Source organism: Centruroides sculpturatus, unplaced genomic scaffold (genome assembly GCF_000671375.1).
Source record: "Centruroides sculpturatus isolate CEXI.00-Female unplaced genomic scaffold, Cexi_2.0 scaffold1223, whole genome shotgun sequence".
In the NCBI taxonomy this organism is placed as follows: domain Eukaryota; kingdom Metazoa; phylum Arthropoda; class Arachnida; order Scorpiones; family Buthidae; genus Centruroides; species Centruroides sculpturatus.
In genome coordinates, this window is record NW_019385329.1 from 60781 (window position 1) to 78719 (window position 17939).

The following is a 17939-nucleotide window of genomic DNA, read 5'->3' on the forward strand; positions in this document are numbered from 1 at the left end:
GTTGATGCGATCCATATTGACGTCCAAGCCACAATGCAAGAGATCATCAATCAGTGGGTGGATTGTGTCTGGTAATTTATGTTTGTCGATCAGATGATGAATGGATTCAGGGCTGGCATTGCTGGAAAGCTTACTCACCAGCAGGTTCCTGACATATTTGTACGTGATAACTAGATTGATCGGGGTTAGTCCAGCAATCACTAGCAAAGCGTCTGTGGGGGCTGTCTTATAAGATTTTGTGATCGCTATGGCGGCGGTCCGCTGAGCCGAGAGGAGCTTCCTGTGGATATGGACCTTACTTGCCACGTAACCCCACACCTCACAGCAGTAGGTGAGGATAGGTTCTATTGCACTTTTATAGATGATTTTACTGTTGTTATTATCTAGGCCCCACCCATTCTTGGCAATAGACCTCAGTTTATGACTGACACTGATGGCTTTATTGTAAGAATAATAAACATGATCCCTCCAAGAGAGTTTGGGGTCAAGTATGATCCCTAAGTACTTAAGGTTGTTAACGTTTCGTAATGTCACTCCGTTGATCTTAATGGAAGGCTTTTTGTGTAAAGGATTTTTCTTAGTGAAGACCATAGTAGAGCACTTGGAGTGGTTTATTATTAGGTTGTGGTCTTGGCTCCAGTTGTAGATTCTCTTCAGAAAGTTGTTTGCATAGTTTTGTAGTTTTTCTTGGTTTTGATACGAGAGTAGAATTACAGTGTCATCAGCGTACCCTTGGATGTGTGGATTTCCGTCTTGTTGTGGGTCCTTGTTGAGATTCAAGATTCCATTAAAGAGTGTTCCATTAAAGATTCCATTAAAGATTCCACAATAGTGGTCCTGACTTAGAGCCCAGGGGGCATCCCCTAGTGATAGGAGAGCAATGGAGGACCTTACCCTTTTCCACAGCCAGGGCAGATCTATCTGTGAGATAACTCTTAAGTAGGTTAAAAGTATTGACAGGGCAGAGGGCACCTGCGAGAGTGGCCAAGATTGCCGGCCACCAGGCATGGTCGAATGCCCCCTTAAAGTCAATACTGACCATGATTGTGTGTTTACCCATTTGCTTGGCCTTCTGGACATACGAGATGACGTTTTCCAGGGCGTGGTGAGTGGCCTTCCCTCGCACAAATCCATATTGGTTTGGGTTGAAAAAGTTGTTAACATTTAGATGGTAAAGGATCCTTTCAGCCATTAAGGCGTCTAACACCTTCCCAACCACTGAGAGGAGTGAGATGGGTCGGTAGTCGGCCGCGGCGGAGGGAGAAGAATCCTTGTCTTTTGGGATTAGCTTTATTGAGGCCTCTTTCCATTTTTTTGGAAAGTATCCACAGTCATAGCACTTGTTAAATAGGACCAGAAAGGTGGTGGGGATGGCCTCAAAAGCGTACTGGGCCATTCTCCAGTCTATGGAATCTGGTCCAGGTGTCTTCCGTTTCTTAAATTTATTGAATTGTCGCTTAACTTCTTGGGCGGTAAAAGGCCTATCGTATTCTGTAGATTGGGTATTTATACTCCGATTCCTGATCTCTCTGTGGTATTCTGTGTCAGTATTTGGGTTGTCAGGAGGAAACAGGTCCGAGAAGATGCGTTTGTAGGTTTCTTCTGGGGTGGTTGTGAAGTTGTGGTTGTCTGCGATAGTAGCTGGAGTTGTGAGCGGCTTTCTATTTTTTATGGCTGTATAGTATGGGGTTGACCAAGGTCCCCGTTTATTGGAGGCAGTGCAGAAATTCTGCCATAACTTTTTTCTTGTGCGGTTGATTAAAGTTTTGTATTCTCTAAAGTACCTTTGATAGGTTTGATGAAGGTTTTGCTTATTGATAGGATCTGTTTCTCTCCTGTACCTACGTTTTGCTATTCGCACTTTTTTCCTGTGAGCTTCAAGATCGCTGTTCCACCAGGGTGCAGATGGCTTGCAAGTTTTAATTCTAGTAGCCTTATAATAGGCCATATGGAGAGCGTTCTGAAGTTGTTCGACAGCATAGTCTATTTCTTGAGGATGTTTCAGTGAGGTCAGACCCGTGGGGTCCCAGTGTGCTTTGATATATTCTTGAAAGAGGTCCCAATTCGTGATGTTTTGTATTATGAGGTTGTCTGGGCAATTTATACTAGAGATCTTGGTAATGATGTAAGCGTGGTCGCTGGCAGATATGCACTCTTGAGTCTGGCAGCTGATGTTGAATTCTTGAAGTTTGGTATTACCTAGACACAAATCGATCCAGCTGTTCCCATTGTTACTTGAAAAGGTAGGCAGGTGGCTGGTGTTTAGGGACTGAAGGTTATGTTCTGACATGAACTCACTCACGGCATAGCATCTTGGGTCTTCGATTGGGCTGTGCCAGATGGGGGACTTAGAGTTGAAGTCCCCGCAGACCAATATAGGGGATGTTGAGAGCCCCTTTACGTACTCCTTAAGCTCTTGGAGGGGGAAGTGAATATCCTCAGCTGGTGAAGCGTAAACATTAAGGATATACAGGTGATGTGGGCCATGTTGGACCCTGATGGTGGTGATATAACTGCTGCAGTNATAGAACTTTATAATGTCTAAAGAAGAAATTCTCAAATATTATATATACGTACTGCTATTGTTATTAAATATATATAAAATCGGCGAGGGAAAAAGTAAGTAGAGAAATTAGATATATTATTTAATAATACTGTACTTTAATGTTTTCATTTATAATGCTTCTTTGCAGAAATTGATAATTATGTTTGGAAAGTGGCAGGAACACGGGTATTTTTTTTTCATTGTCTTAATTAATACTTTTCAATTTTAAATAATATTAAATCTATCCAATAAAACCATATTTTCAGTTTGCGGAATTAATAAAATTTGACAAATCTGAAACAGAAATAATTGGAGGTTATAAATATGAAATATTCAAAACAGTACAGAAAAAATTACAATTCCGGTAAGAATTTTATTGTTAATGTATTTAAATATGTAAATGAATGCAACTAAATAATGCGTAATTTGAAAATTTTTATAACTGTTTTATTTTTATTGTCTTAATATTGTGGGAACCGTGGGGGTAGAGCCGTGAGCTCGACCCTTCTTACCAGTTTCGCGTCAGGAGAAGGCCTATGTTGTATACGAGTGGGAGGGTTAGCGAGGTCGTGATTAGGGCCGGATGCAATAGATGCGAGGCCCAATTGAATTTTTTTTGCGGGGCCCCTCAAACTTTAAATAACAAGATTAATTAACAGTTAATTTACATGTTGAAATATAGATTTTAAATATTTATTTAAAACAAAATCCAAAATCTAATTATAAAAATTAAAAGTCATGAACCATAAGGTAGACAAATTTCTACATTAAAAAACCTGTACCAAATATAAATACAGTACAACTACATTTTATTGAATATAAACATACATAGATATTAACATGTTTTAGTATTTCTATATTTTTAAATGAAAATAACTACATAAATTTTTGCCATGAAAAATCTTCTATTGTGTTGATGAATGAATATAATTGAATTTTATTGAATATAAACCTATAAAGAGATGTTTTATATGTTCCGAAGTTTTTGTTCCAGTTGGATTTTGATACTATTTTAAAAGATTTTACAATCTTTTAAAATAGTATCAAAATCCAACTGGCTTGTTTCTTGACTCTCAATCGATATGATCGCTAAACTGTTTAATCTATTCTGTAATTTGAAGCTATTTTTAAATATATAAATTTTGATGTCCTGCGGGACCCCTTCAAGCGCGGGGCCCGATTGGCGCAAATCGCTTCAATCGCCTCAAATCCGGCCCTGGTCGTGATAAGTGTCAGCCGTACTCAAGATGACACGTATTTAATCATAAGAATAATATATTTATTTAACAACTAAAATTATACAAAACAAAAGTACAAAAGCGAAAGATACAATAATGATTTAGAACATAAACAGTTTAGTAGCGCGACATTTTGATTCGGTCTTATTGATATGTCTCCGCGGTTCGACCTGATTTAGGTATCTATCTCGAGAATTAATATTCTTCTACCTTAAAAGCTATCCCGACGGAGAGAATTTACTATTTCAAACAAGTACCTTTTTCTATGGCGATCAAGTCCCGAGAGGTTCCCTTCTTCCGAATGGGGAGGAGAGGTCCGAATGTAGTTCCAGCCAGGAGACTTCCCTATGACGATCGCGTCGGAGACTTCTTTTTGATGATCTCCCCGAGTGTGGGTGCTACCCCTTTTTAAACACGTCCCGGAGGGGGAACTATCGGGAAAAGTTCTCATGCAATCCCGTATAAGTTCGATTTGCGTCCGGATGTTGTTTATGTTAATTGCCAGATAGCGAACGTTTCGACAAATTTATTAACTCTTTCTATCCGGTACGGTTACTCCTTTTACCTCATAAAACTGATAACATCTGTCAAACATACTAAATTAATTGCCGGTAGTGACTAAGATCAGGGTTTGTCTTGCAACCTTAGTAATAATTGTTAAATAGGAGATGTTTGATCGGATTTATCTGTTAAGAAATCGAACGAAGTATGGATGTCTGTGGGTTTTTCCACTTCGTCACTTTTTTATCTAGTTAACCTTTTGTTCGCTCTAGAATATTGCTTTAATTAATTAATTAAAGGATTAACTTAATTGTCCCCCTCTTCAGATTCTCACAATATGTATGGATATATATATATATAGCCTATTTAGGTATTATCTAAGAATAATATGACTCTTTCCCTCTTGCCTATTTCCTTTTTTATTCCAATAAAGAAAAAAAGAAAATATTCTGTAATATCAGATTAATATAAAAACCAAAGCAATACTTCAGTTATTAATTTCCTTGTTTAAATTAGCGTCTATTATTTCAATTATTCAATTAATATACAACGATAATCACTTTACTGTGAAAAAATTATTATTATTATCTTGAAATTGAAATTTAATTACAGAATATAAACTAGGAAACTAATCTTTATGAAATACATATAATCTGAATACTGTATTTATAAAAATTAATCACAATTAAATATCAATACATTTTTAAGCACAGAGTAATTAATTTGATTTTATAGGCTATATAATCATTAACAAAATATATGAAACATATTTCGAATATTTATTATTAACTAAATTTAGAATGAAAATAAAAAATAAATAAATAAATTCGATTAAGATATTTCAAAATTTAATGCACGATTTCAGGGCCATTTCTGGGTTGTTGTCGGTCCAGGCGCAAAAACAATGCCACCGCCCTTATTAATTTTTAATATTATTTTATATGCAATGTTTACTTTTATATCTGTATTTTTTTGTCTAAAAGAACTAATAATCGTCAAAAAGTTTTAATTATTATTTTTTATTAGTCAAAATTTTAAATATAATAATCAGTCTGTGGTCGCCTTGATGCGGGACACGTTTTGCACCCCAGCCATATATGACTCTGTAAAAAATGTCTCAACCCTATCTTCTAATTTTTATGTAACATTTTTAACTTCAGTCCCATCAAATTTTTTAAGTAAAACTTTAATTTTTCCTGTTGTAAATAAAATTAAAATTATAATAACAATACAAATGCTCTATAATTTATTATTATTTTTAAATTATTTCCGTCTGTGGACATTAAGAGGCTTTTTAGCAAGCTCATTTATGGGATTGGCCATTCCCATGATGGGCGGGACGGGGCCCGACGAACCACTTTCCCAAAAATCCTGAGGTTTTTCACCCTGTTCGAATTCGATTCTGGGTTTCGATAACGGTATTCTGCCATTTTAACGACTCGGCTATCTAGCCGTCAAAATAGTTTATTTTAGTGATTTCCATATAGAATTGCTTAGCGTTTTCCTATTTAGTGCAACATATGTAGGTAATACAAGATAGATTCAAAAATTCCCGGAATTATGCTGGGTTAGTCAATTAAAGGTAATGAAAAAGGAATATGTAATGCATGTCTTAGCTAAACATGTCAGAAATATAGAAATATGTTTAAACAAATCTGTGCTCGCTGCACAGACGACAACAGTTATCATTCACTGAAGGTCGTGTTACTAAGACGTCGTGAAACAGAGTCTGAGGAAAATATCTGTGGATGAACATGCAGATATCAAATGTTATTAAAGAAAAAACCCTCTGAGACCTTCAAGATGCTTCAGGAACCTTCAAGATCCTTCAGGACGTTTACGTTGAATCTTCCACGAAGCATTTTGAAGTTTATGACTGACAAAAACGCTTTCTTGAGAGACGAGAAAGTGCCGCTTTTGATTTGCGAAGTGCTCATCTGTCGACATCAACATCTGAGGTGAAAGATTCGATTGTACGCTAGATTGTGAGGTTAGACATACATACATACATACAAAGGATAAGGCTTTACTCAGTGGTGTAGCCCTAGAAAAAGTAGGAGAGGAATGAGGGGGAAGAAATGGAGGATAGAGGGATTGGATGGGGGATAAAGGATAGGGAATAAGGAATGAAAGATTAAGGGAACCGTTGGCACCTGTCGCGAACCGTTAGTCCGGTGGAGAAGTAACAATAAGATACTAAAGGTACAATCAGTACAAAGAAAGGGAAATATTAATAAAAGGTAGTGCCTTCTTGACGCAGACAAAAGGGTTGATGACGGTTGAATGGGTACCGTTACAAACAGCACAGGAAAGTACACTCGAGAGATAAAGTCCAATGTGAAGAGCAAGGTCCTTGGAGTGGGTCTTCATGACTGATCCTGATGGAAGAGTTGGTTCTGGTGGTAGAAGGTCTTGGTGATCGAACGTCGAGTCGGTGGATGGTTGGTGATATACCTCAATCCTGAAGGTTGATACTGGTTGTGCTGCTTGATGGTGATGCTGAAATGTGGGTCTGGGGAAAAGATGAGGGCTGGTAGTCAGCTAGGTTTAGAGTGTTGACAAATTTGAGAAAAGACTTGAATATGTCTTTGTTCTCAACAAAAGCACTGAGATGGCAGGGCCAGTTGTGTCCGTTTTTTGTGGTTTTGTTCCTCAGTTGCTGGCGGTGCTGAGCGTGCTTAGTACAGGTAAAAATGAGGTGGAATGGATCGTCTGCTTCCCTGACTGCACAGTCACATAGCCCGTTTCCTTTTTTGAGGAAACGAAGCAAGTAGCAGTTGAAGTTGCCATGAGAGGTAAGAATCTGTGTCAGAGCGTGGGTTGTACTCAGAAAGGTAAGACGGGTTCTTTGACAAACGTCAGGAAGAAAACTGTGAGTAATGCGCCCAGTGAGGCTGCTGTCCCAGTCTTTCTGCCACTTTGTCATGATGATGGTAGAGATCTCTTTGCTCAGGTGGGAGAGTGGAGCTGAAGTGTAGGAGTAATGAGAGGTCAGTTTATGAGCCTTCTTTGCAAGCTTATCTGCTGTTTCATTACCACTATTACCAGAATGGCCTCTGACCCAGAAGAAGTTGATGGTAGTAACTCCTTCTAAGGCACTAATTATATCAAGACTGTTGAGGATAATTGGTAGTTTACGATTTTCTTTCCTAATCTGTTGCAGTGCGGTTCGACTGTCACTGATGATATTAACAACTTTCCCAGAGAACAAGTGAGTATTTTCTTGAATGTACTTTAAAGCCTTCCAGATTGCTAAAGACTCTGCCTGATTGTTTGAGCAGTTCTCGTACAGCTTGTAAGCTGCATCCCAGAAGAGCCGTTTTTGAGGATCCTCCAGATGGGTGGCAGCGCCAACTACACCTGTAGCTTTGGAACCGTCGGTGTAGATGCTGAGCCCTTTCATAATTGGGGGGGGGAATGGAAGTCGAAATTGGAGGTGATACAGTGAGCTGGGTGGCTGTTGATGCGATCCATATTGACGTCCAAGCCACAATGCAAGAGATCATCAATCAGTGGGTGGATTGTGTCTGGTAATTTATGTTTGTCGATCAGATGATGAATGGATTCAGGGCTGGCATTGCTGGAAAGCTTACTCACCAGCAGGTTCCTGACATATTTGTACGTGATAACTAGATTGATCGGGGTTAGTCCAGCAATCACTAGCAAAGCGTCTGTGGGGGCTGTCTTATAAGATTTTGTGATCGCTATGGCGGCGGTCCGCTGAGCCGAGAGGAGCTTCCTGCGGATATGAACCTTACTTGCCGCGTAACCCCACACCTCACAGCAGTAGGTGAGGATAGGTTTTATCGCACTTTTATAGATGATTTTACTGTTGTTATTATCTAGGCCCCACCCATTCTTGGCAATTGACCTCAGTTTATGACTGACACTGATGGCTTTATTGTAAGAATAATAAACGTGATCCCTCCAAGAGAGTTTGGGGTCAAGTATGACCCCTAAGTACTTAAGGTTGTTAACGTTTCGTATTGTTACTCCGTTGATCTTAATGGAAGGCTTTTTGTGTAAAGGATTTTTCTTAGGGAAGACCATAGTAGAGCACTTGGAGTGGTTTATTATTAGGTTGTGGTCTTGGCTCCAGTTGTAGATTCTCTTCAGAAAGTTGTTTGCATAGTTTTGTAGTTTTTCTTGGTTTTGATACGAGAGTAGTATTACAGTGTCATCAGCGTACCCTTGGATGTGTGGATTTCCGTCTTGTTGTGGGTCCTTGTTGAGATTCAAGATTCCATTAAAGAGGATGTTCCACAATAGTGGTCCTGACTTAGAGCCCTGGGGGCATCCCCTAGTGATAGGAGAGCAATGGAGGACCTTACCCTTTTCCACAGCCAGAGCAGATCTATCTGTGAGGTAACTCTTAAGTAGGTTAAAAGTGTTGACAGGACAGAGGGCACCTGCGAGAGTGGCCAAGATTGCCGGCCACCAGGCATGGTCGAATGCCCCCTTAAAGTCAATACTGACCATGATTGTGTGTTTACCCATTTGCTTGGCCTTCTGGACATACGAGATGACGTTTTCCAGGGCGTGGTGAGTGGCCTTCCCTCGCACAAATCCATATTGGTTTGGGTTGAAAAAGTTGTTAACATTTAGATGGTGAAGGATCCTTTCAGCCATTAAGGCGTCTAACACCTTCCCAACCACTGAGAGGAGTGAGATGGGTCGGTAGTCGGCCGCGGCTGAGGGAGGAGAATCCTTGTCTTTCGGGATTAGCTTTATTGAGGCCTCTTTCCATTTTTTTGGAAAGTATCCACAGTCATAGCACTTGTTAAATAGGACCAGGAAGGTAGTGGGGATGGCCTCAAAAGCGTACTGGGCCATTCTCCAGTCTATGGAATCTGGTCCAGGTGCCTTCCGTTTCTTAATTTTGTTGAATTGTCGCTTAACTTCTTGGGCGGTAAAAGGCCTATCGTATTCTGTAGATTGGGTATTTATACTCCGATTCCTGATCTCTCTGTGGTATTCTGTGTCAGTATTTGGGTTGTCAGGAGGAAACAGGTCCGAGAAGATGCGTTTGTAGGTTTCTTCTGGGGTGGTTGTGAAGTTGTGATCGTCTGCGATAGTAGCTGGAGTTGTGAGCGGCTTTCTATTTTTTATGGCTGTATAGTATGGGGTTGACCAAGGTCCCCGTTCATTGGAGGCAGTGCAGAAATTCTGCCATAACTTTTTTCTTGTGCGGTTGATTAAAGTTTTGTATTCTCTAAAGTACCTTTGATAGGTTTGATGAAGGTTTTGCTTATTGATAGGATCTGTTTCTCTCCTGTACCTACGTTTTGCTATTCGCACTTTTTTCCTGTGGGCTTCAAGATCGCTGTTCCACCAGGGTGCAGATGGCTTGCAAGTTTTAATTCTAGTAGCCTTATAATAGGCCATATGGAGAGCGTTCTGAAGTTGTTCGACAGCATAGTCTATTTCTTGAGGATGTTTCAGTGAGGTCAGACCCGTGGGGTCCCAGTGTGCTTTGATGTATTCTTGAAAGAGGTCCCAATTCGTGATGTTTTGTATTATGAGGTTGTCTGGGCAATTTATACTAGAGATCTTGGTAATGATGTAAGCGTGGTCGCTGGCAGATATGCACTCTTGAGTCTGGCAGCTGATGTTGAGTTCTTGAAGTTTGGTATTACCCAGACACAAATCAATCCAGCTCTTTCCATTGTTACTTGAAAAGGTAGGCAGGTGGCTGGTGTTTAGGGACTGAAGGTTATGTTCTGACATGAACTCACTCACGGCATAGCCTCTTGGGTCTTCGACTGGGCTGTGCCAGATGGGGGACTTAGAGTTGAAGTCCCCGCAGACCAATATAGGGGATGTTGAGAGCCCCTTTACGTACTCCTTAAGCTCTTGGAGGGGGAAGTGAATATCCTCAGCTGGTGAAGCGTAAACATTAAGGATATACAGGTGATGTGGGCCATGTTGGACCCTGATGGTGGTGATATAACTGCTGCAGTGTTGTGTGATCAGCTGGACATTCAGATTATCATTGGCAATGTGGAACCCTGTTTTAATCGGTTTGTTGTCAATGCGCCTAGTGTAGGTTCTCCCTTTACCAAGCATGGCAACTTTCCCGTCAAACAAATAAGGTTCCTGGAAGCTATTATATCAGCTTTCTTTTCGATGGCTGTCTGGACTGCATTTGAAGTGGCCGCCTTACTTCTCTGTAGGTTGATTTGCAGAATATTGAGAGGTTTCTTTGAAAGGTATCTTGGAATGGTGTCCGGGGTGGTATGAGAGTTGTCCATGATGTTTTTCATGTTGGGAGCCATTATTCATATCTTGTTGTCTGTATCTGACTAGCTTTGTACCTTTTGAGCATGATACAACCTTTGTCAAGTGCGTTGTGATCGGTACGGACCGCCTTGTTCTTCGGCACAGTTTTGTTGAATTGTTTACAGTTGTAACATGTGGGTTCCCATTGGAGATTCGGACAGTCTTTAAATTTGTGTCTCTTTGTGCAGTGGGAACATTTTTGTTTTTCAGTACACCTATATGAGGTGTGTCCAAACCCTGTACAGTTATAACAACGGATTGTTGCAATATAATCGTCTAGCCGGATTGAGCTCCAGTCTATGAAGACTCTTTGTTGTTTCATAAGGGCGTTCCTGATACTCGGCGAGACGCTAAGTATGATATGTTTTGAGTGACTGATTCCTCTGGGATAGAAGCTGTGACTTATTTTGGTGCTGTTACTGAACTCTTCTTTAGTAAGTAGCTCTTGTAAATGGTTGTTTTGATGGTAGATGTTGCATACTAGGTCTTCTTGTCCTATGTTATCAGGGACATTATACAGAATAACCTTTGGAGGTTTTTGATTTTTTTCTATTACTCTTATTTTCTCTGTTAATGCTTCATGAGTTTGCATGGCCTTTTTTAATGTTAAGAGGTCGGATTCCTCGTGAACTTGTATTTTGATGTCCCCGCTGGGAAGGGGGTCTGACAGCCTTAATTTTAATCCCAAGCCTCTTTGGATCCACATGGGTCTGTATAAGTCCCATAGTCTCCTCCGGGGTTGGAGCTGGGTGATCCAGTTTCTTAATTGGTGATATGATAATATCATGTTTCTCGTTCTTTGGGTTGTACACACCATCCAGTTTGGCCGATTTTTCGTATATCAGCTTGGTTGTTTGACTCATGGGCTTGAGGTTCCTTTTAACTATTTCTGAGTAGGTTCCCCTGGTTGGTTGAGTGCCAGTGACTTCCAGAACCTTTACTCTTTCTCTTAGGGCCAGCACAACCCCAAAAATTTGGTTGGCTGCAGCGTGCATTTTAACAGCAGCCTCCCTTGCCTGAGCACGCCCTTTCGTTTTGACAGAGACGTTGGAGTTTGTAGGGATACTTGTTAGGATTATATCCAGGTTCTTATTAATTGCAGATATTAAATCTTCCTCTATGAAGCTATTGTTGAGTGAATTATTAGTTTCCTCGACAGTCATGATGTCCGGATGCTGAGTAGTTACTTCAATGAGGCAGAAGTGAGGCTTGAACAATCTAACGGAACAAGTGTGATGCACGTAACCTAGCTGAAAGGCTAGCTGAATGGTTGAGGGGAGAAATGCTTTATACTAAGCAGTCTTTTACCAGTACTTGGAGTGAAGTGACTAATAAGAGTCTTCCACAGAAAAGTGAACAATGGGAAAAACCAAGTCCCCCTTAAGGGAGCCAATACACGATAACGCTGAAAGGCGCGGTTCGCGCCGACTGGTTAAATTGAAGAGATACGTGAACTGTACACAAACAGTGAACGCCCTGGAGACAGTACCGATAATACACGGAAATATAACAAGTACCGTACCAGTAAGGCCGAAACAATAATTGAAACGACCGAGTTGAGCCGCCCGCCGAACGGCTAATCCACGCCTAATGGCTAGGCAAACCACGTGGAGAAGTACTTGCCCTTTGTTAACGGTACTTTGTTTTCGAATCGCGATATCACGACTAATAATTAATATATATAAATCAACTTTGTAGAATACATTACGGACGTGACAGAAGATATAAAACCGTCAAGTGTTCGGGAAAAACCCAAATAGGCGATCTGCTGTGGGCGATCAGAGTTCGGCAGATTCAGACGAGAATAACTTCTGATGGAGTGAAACGATTTCAATAAAATGGGACTCACGGATAGTCTGTTGATTCCTGATTCGAACGATGTATAACACTTCACTAGATAATCCAAAAATCCAACTGTATCTCGATCCAAGGTGAGAGCGCATGTAGATCACACCACCTACGCCGTGAATGCGCACACTGACCTTTTGTGTGAGGTTAGACAGACAGCAGTCAATTGAGCAGATCTTCAAGACAGCACGAATTTCGGATAGAAGTTGTCATTCCATCCTGCATGATCAATTGAACATGCACCATATTTGCCAACACACTGTGCCATGAATGCTTACGACGGACTTCATGCGATTTCAACATCTTCCTCATGTACTCAGTACTCTTCCNTATGAATGACTGCCTATAATTTATTATTATTTTTAAATTATTTCCGTCTGTGGACATTAAGAGGCTTTTTAGCAAGCTCATTTATGGGATTGGCCATTCCCATGATGGGCGGGACGGGGCCCGACGAACCACTTTCCCAAAAATCCTGAGGTTTTTCACCCTGTTCGAATTCGATTCTGGGTTTCGATAACGGTATTCTGCCATTTTAACGACTCGGCTATCTAGCCGTCAAAATAGTTTATTTTAGTGATTTCCATATAGAATTGCTTAGCGTTTTCCTATTTAGTGCAACATCTGTAGGTAATACAAGATAGATTCAAAAATTCCCGGAATTATGCTGGGTTAGTCATTTAAAGGTAATGAAAAAGGAATATGTAATGCATGTCTTAGCTAAACATGTCAGAAATATAGAAATATGTTTAAACAAATCTGTGCTCGCTGCACAGACGACAACAGTTATCATTCACTGAAGGTCGTGTTACTAAGACGTCGTGAAACAGAGTCTGAGGAAAATATCTGTGGATGAACATGCAGATATCAAATGTTATTAAAGAAAAAACCCTCTGAGACCTTCAAGATGCTTCAGGAACCTTCAAGATCCTTCAGGACGTTTACGTTGAATCTTCCACGAAGCATTTTGAAGTTTATGACTGACAAAAACGCTTTCTTGAGAGACGAGAAAGTGCCGCTTTTGATTTGCGAAGTGCTCATCTGTCGACATCAACATCTGAGGTGAAAGATTCGATTGTACGCTAGATTGTGAGGTGAACCATAAGGTAGACAAATTTCTACATTAAAAAACCTGTACCAAATATAAATACAACTACATTTTATTGAATATANTTCAATAAAATGGGACTCACGAATAGTCTGTTGATTCCTGATTCGAACGATGTATAACACTTCACTAGATAATCCAAAAATCCAACTGTATCTCGATTCAAGGTGAGAGCGCATGTAGATCACACCACCTACGCCGTGAATGCGCACACTGACCTTTTGTGTGAGGTTAGACAGACAGCAGTCAATTGAGCAGATCTTCAAGACAGCACGAATTTCGGATAGAAGTTGTCATTCCATCCTGCATGATCAATTGAACATGCACCATATTTGCCAACACACTGTGCCATGAATGCTTACGACGGACTTCATGCGATTTCAACATCTTCCTCATGTACTCAGTACTCTTCCTCGGGTTCCCCTACCTTCTTGAAAGATGCCATCAAGGGACGCCACTTGAAGAATGCGGATGAGGTTATACAGAGTTTAACATCTGTGATGTCGCGAGACGGCTTCCAAGAATGTTTTCAATAGCTATACCAACATTGGCAATTGTGTATGGTTGCCGAAGTACAATACTTTGAAAAACACATTGTTTGATTTGTCAACCGTACACATACTTTTGAGTAATAAGCCAGTCCCGGAAACTTTTTGAAGCTACCTTATATACTCGATCTCATTAGCATCTACTAACATTAACGATATTATAGACATTTTTAATAATTTACAAAATTTTGTGTAGGTATCGATTAGTTGTCCCTTTGGCAGCAGTTTTTGGAACGAAATCCGAAAATGGATCGTTAACAGGAATCGTTGGACAATTGCAAAGAAAGGTAGTGCCTTACTTTATATTTTAAATGACTGGTAATTAAATACACAAATGCATTGTTTGTAGTTAATGTTTGTAAATAATATTTATCAATTTTCTGATGAAATAAAATTCTCATAGGAAGCTGACGTTTCTATTAATCCATTATACGTAACTTTTGAATATATCGGTAGTATCGACTATTCATCGCAAATTTCATTTGTTTATGTAAAATTTATAACTAAAGTACCCGAAGAGAAATCTAACTGGAGTTCAATTGTTCGACCTTTCCAAATTCAAGTATGTAAAATAATCGCTTATAATTTAAAAAAAATCAATTTTTATATATATTGTTTTTATTGTTATTGTATACACAAATAGTAATTCGCGTTTGAAAAATAAAATTAATAAATATAGGTTTGTAAAATTGAGTTACATTTCAGATTTGGTTACTGATATTTGGGAGTTTTTTGGTTTTTGGATTAGTATTAAATAAAATAATAAATTTAGAAGATGCAGATTTACAGCCACAAATGTCACCTAGTAATGTTTACTGGTTTCTCTTCGGAATTTTCGTTTATCAAGGTAAATATATCAATGGCACGTTTTACATTATTTGATAATTGAATTGTTGTTAATTTTCAGGAGGAAATATACGTAATGTTAATAGAATTCGATCTAGATTTTTAATTGGAATTTGGTTATCGTCAATTATAATTTTAGTATCCTGTTATACGGGAACGTTGAAATCATTTATGACTTCCACCGTGATCGAAACATTACCAACCACCGTCGATGAACTAGCGAAAGCCGTCCAGAAAGGAGAATATTCATGTGGAACCATGAATAAAAGTCTTATACATAAATTTTTAAAGGTATATATAAAGACATATTATCTATTTATTTTTACGAATGGTTATTTCTTACCGGACGGACAAAGTTTTAAAAAGTCCATTTTATATAATACATTTTATTTTATATTTTTCAAAATAATTTTAATGTACAGTACCTTTAAGAATTTACTTTTTTAACGTCGTTTTAAACCGTTCTGTAATATAATATTTTCTGAAAACAAAATTCTTCTACACCTCCTTTAATATTCTTCGAGATTTTTATCTGTCCGGAGGCGATCTCGACTCCACATTATATGTTGTGAAATTTCTGTATTACTTCTATAATCTTTGTCTGTATAAAACTTATGAAATAAATACATAAATTTTATACATGCAACGTAAAATACAATAAACTATAAATATAAAAATTCCAAAATAAAATTATCTTATTTACAGATATTGGGCAACTTTAATCTATTTTATGAAAGCAGTTTATTTTCTAGGAATCACCTCTATCAAGCATGAAAATTTTGGGTAATCATATCATAAAAAATAAGCATTTCTTTGGTGAAACGGAAGCATGGAATAAAGTCATCACCAGTCGTTTTGCTTTGATCGGCAGCACAAACTTATTCGAAAAGTTCGCTGGAATGTATGGTTCTAATAAATTTGTCGTCTCTGTAGATTACATCACTAAATTTGATATAGCCTATGCATTCAAGAAAGATTTTTCGTATAGAAATAAGTTTAGTAAGATGTAAGTTATACGAGTACATTATGTGTATAAATTTTTTATTCTTTTTTGAAACTTATTTTTCCTTTTTTTTTGTTTGTTTTTTTATTTACAGAGTAACTAGATTATTTGATGCAGGAATTATTACTAAAGATGAGCATAAAAAACAATCGAGTTTTAATAGAGAAAATTCTGAAGCAAGTTCTCTTACTTTGAGTGATGTATCCAGTCCGTTTGCACTTCTGTTTATAGGATATTTTCTATCATTTCTTATTTTTGTTGTTGAGCTTTTATTTAGAAAATTGAAGGTTTTGGATATTAATATTATATAATACTTAATATAATATTATAGCAGATATAACATAATATAATATAATATCTGCTGACTTTACAAAACTTATATGAAATGAATCAATAATTAATTTGCGTATGAGTTTTTTTTATTAAAACAAATTAGTTTGTGTATTACAAAACACATTTACGCTAAATCGTAAAACACGTATAGTAATGATAGACTTAATTATTTATGCACTATTTACCATTTAATAGAAGAAAAAAACTATACGTCATTCTACAAACTATAAGAACTTAAAAGAAATAATTTTTTATATGTTGAAGAAAATAGTAGTAAACAAGTATATCATTTATTCGTAGACCTAATTGATATTTTGCTGTTTTAATGCCAACAAGACTCATTTATATTGATTATTTGATTATTAGTTTTTTATTTATATTGCGAATAATAAATACAACATAGAACAAAGTCACGATATTTACTCTTTTGTATTTTCTAAATCTATTAATGTTTGTGATCATGGTATAAAACAGATGTTATTTTTTAATTTAATGTTTCTCTGAACATCACGAAATGATTGTATACAAGACACAAAAGCTTCACTGGGATTGTGGAACCCGGAAAACTAATTGTACCACGTGTAGATGCTGCTGATGCAAACTGTGTTACCACCAATGGAAGATCCATGCATTTCATAAACTATTGAAAGTTTCTTTCTTGAAACATTAGATGCTGTTCATCAATTGAATATCACACCTGAGCAGCATTTTATAACAATTCATCGTAAACGAGTTTTACCATGAAAATTGGATAAACAACCCGATACTCAAACAAAAAACACTTTCGATTCGTCTTATACAAGTTGCAATTTTACCAAGCTATAGATCATTTCGTCACTCTAACGGCTACAATATCGATGCTTTATGGAGCAAGATAAAACTTACATATTCAATGGTTCCTGTGGTTTGCTCCTTGGCATAATTATAAGCGCATATAAAACTTATGCATTACTGTATCTAAAAAGAACGGAAATATATGATACCATTTGCCAGATTTTCTGGACATCAAATAATATTTTTGATGTTAATCGACTAAACATTTTTATTATAATTTGCAAATATAGTAGGACACTTTACTGTATTTATCACGTTTCCTTCGTCTGATACTTGTTGTTAATTTGCAATCGTTTTTTTCATTTGTAGAAGCGAAGGTAATTTGTTTTTTTTTTAATTATGCCATGTTAAGCATAATAAATTCGAATACTCTATGAATTTCTGAAAAATATGTCGTTTCTGTTAATTTTAAATATTTTACAACTTAAGATAATGTATTTACTATTATTTGTCAAAGTTTCATGTGCATAAAACTTTTTAATTAACAGATATAACAAAAGTGACACGCTTTAAACAAATCTGCAGAAATAGAGATAATAGTATTGTCCTTGTAAAACTTTTATTAAATACAGTACATTATTACATCATAACAAAGTTCTTTACTACTTTGAATTATTTTATCGTTGTTTTCTGTAATAAATCTGTCATAATAGTTATTCGAATTACACATCCTCCACAGATTTCAGGAGGATATATTGCACGATTTCTAAGCGACCTTTATATTTTATTACAGCTTCATCAATAGAAAAGTCGCGATATAGAGTAAGACCAGTAGCGTAGCGTAGGGGGGTCGACAGGGGCGGCCCGAACCGGGCGGCACTTTTTAGGGGGCGGCAAAATTACGTTTTAGAGGTCG

General features: G+C 37.7%; 1 protein-coding gene across 1 annotated transcript; it reads left to right on the top strand.

Moving 5' to 3' along the window:
• Positions 1 to 12441: 12441 nt before the first annotated feature.
• On the top strand, positions 12442 to 16217 carry LOC111637724 (glutamate receptor ionotropic, delta-2-like). The gene is made up of 8 exons (XM_023383287.1): positions 12442 to 12494; positions 14264 to 14354; positions 14471 to 14629; positions 14773 to 14914; positions 14975 to 15204; positions 15666 to 15919; positions 16011 to 16116; positions 16194 to 16217. Exons 1-8 carry the CDS (start codon positions 12442 to 12444, stop codon positions 16215 to 16217), a joined length of 1059 nt encoding a protein of 352 aa, XP_023239055.1.
• The last annotated feature ends 1722 nt before the right edge of the window (positions 16218 to 17939 follow it).

Coding starts and splice junctions, on each gene's coding strand:
- LOC111637724 (XM_023383287.1), top strand. CDS start 12,442: ATGTATAACACTTCACTAGATAATCCAAAAATCCAACTGTATCTCGAT. Junction 12,495..14,263: donor CAACTGTATCTCGATCCAAG/GTGAGAGCGCAT, acceptor AATTTTGTGTAG/GTATCGATTAGTTGTCCCTT. Junction 15,920..16,010: donor AGAAATAAGTTTAGTAAGAT/GTAAGTTATACG, acceptor TTTTATTTACAG/AGTAACTAGATTATTTGATG.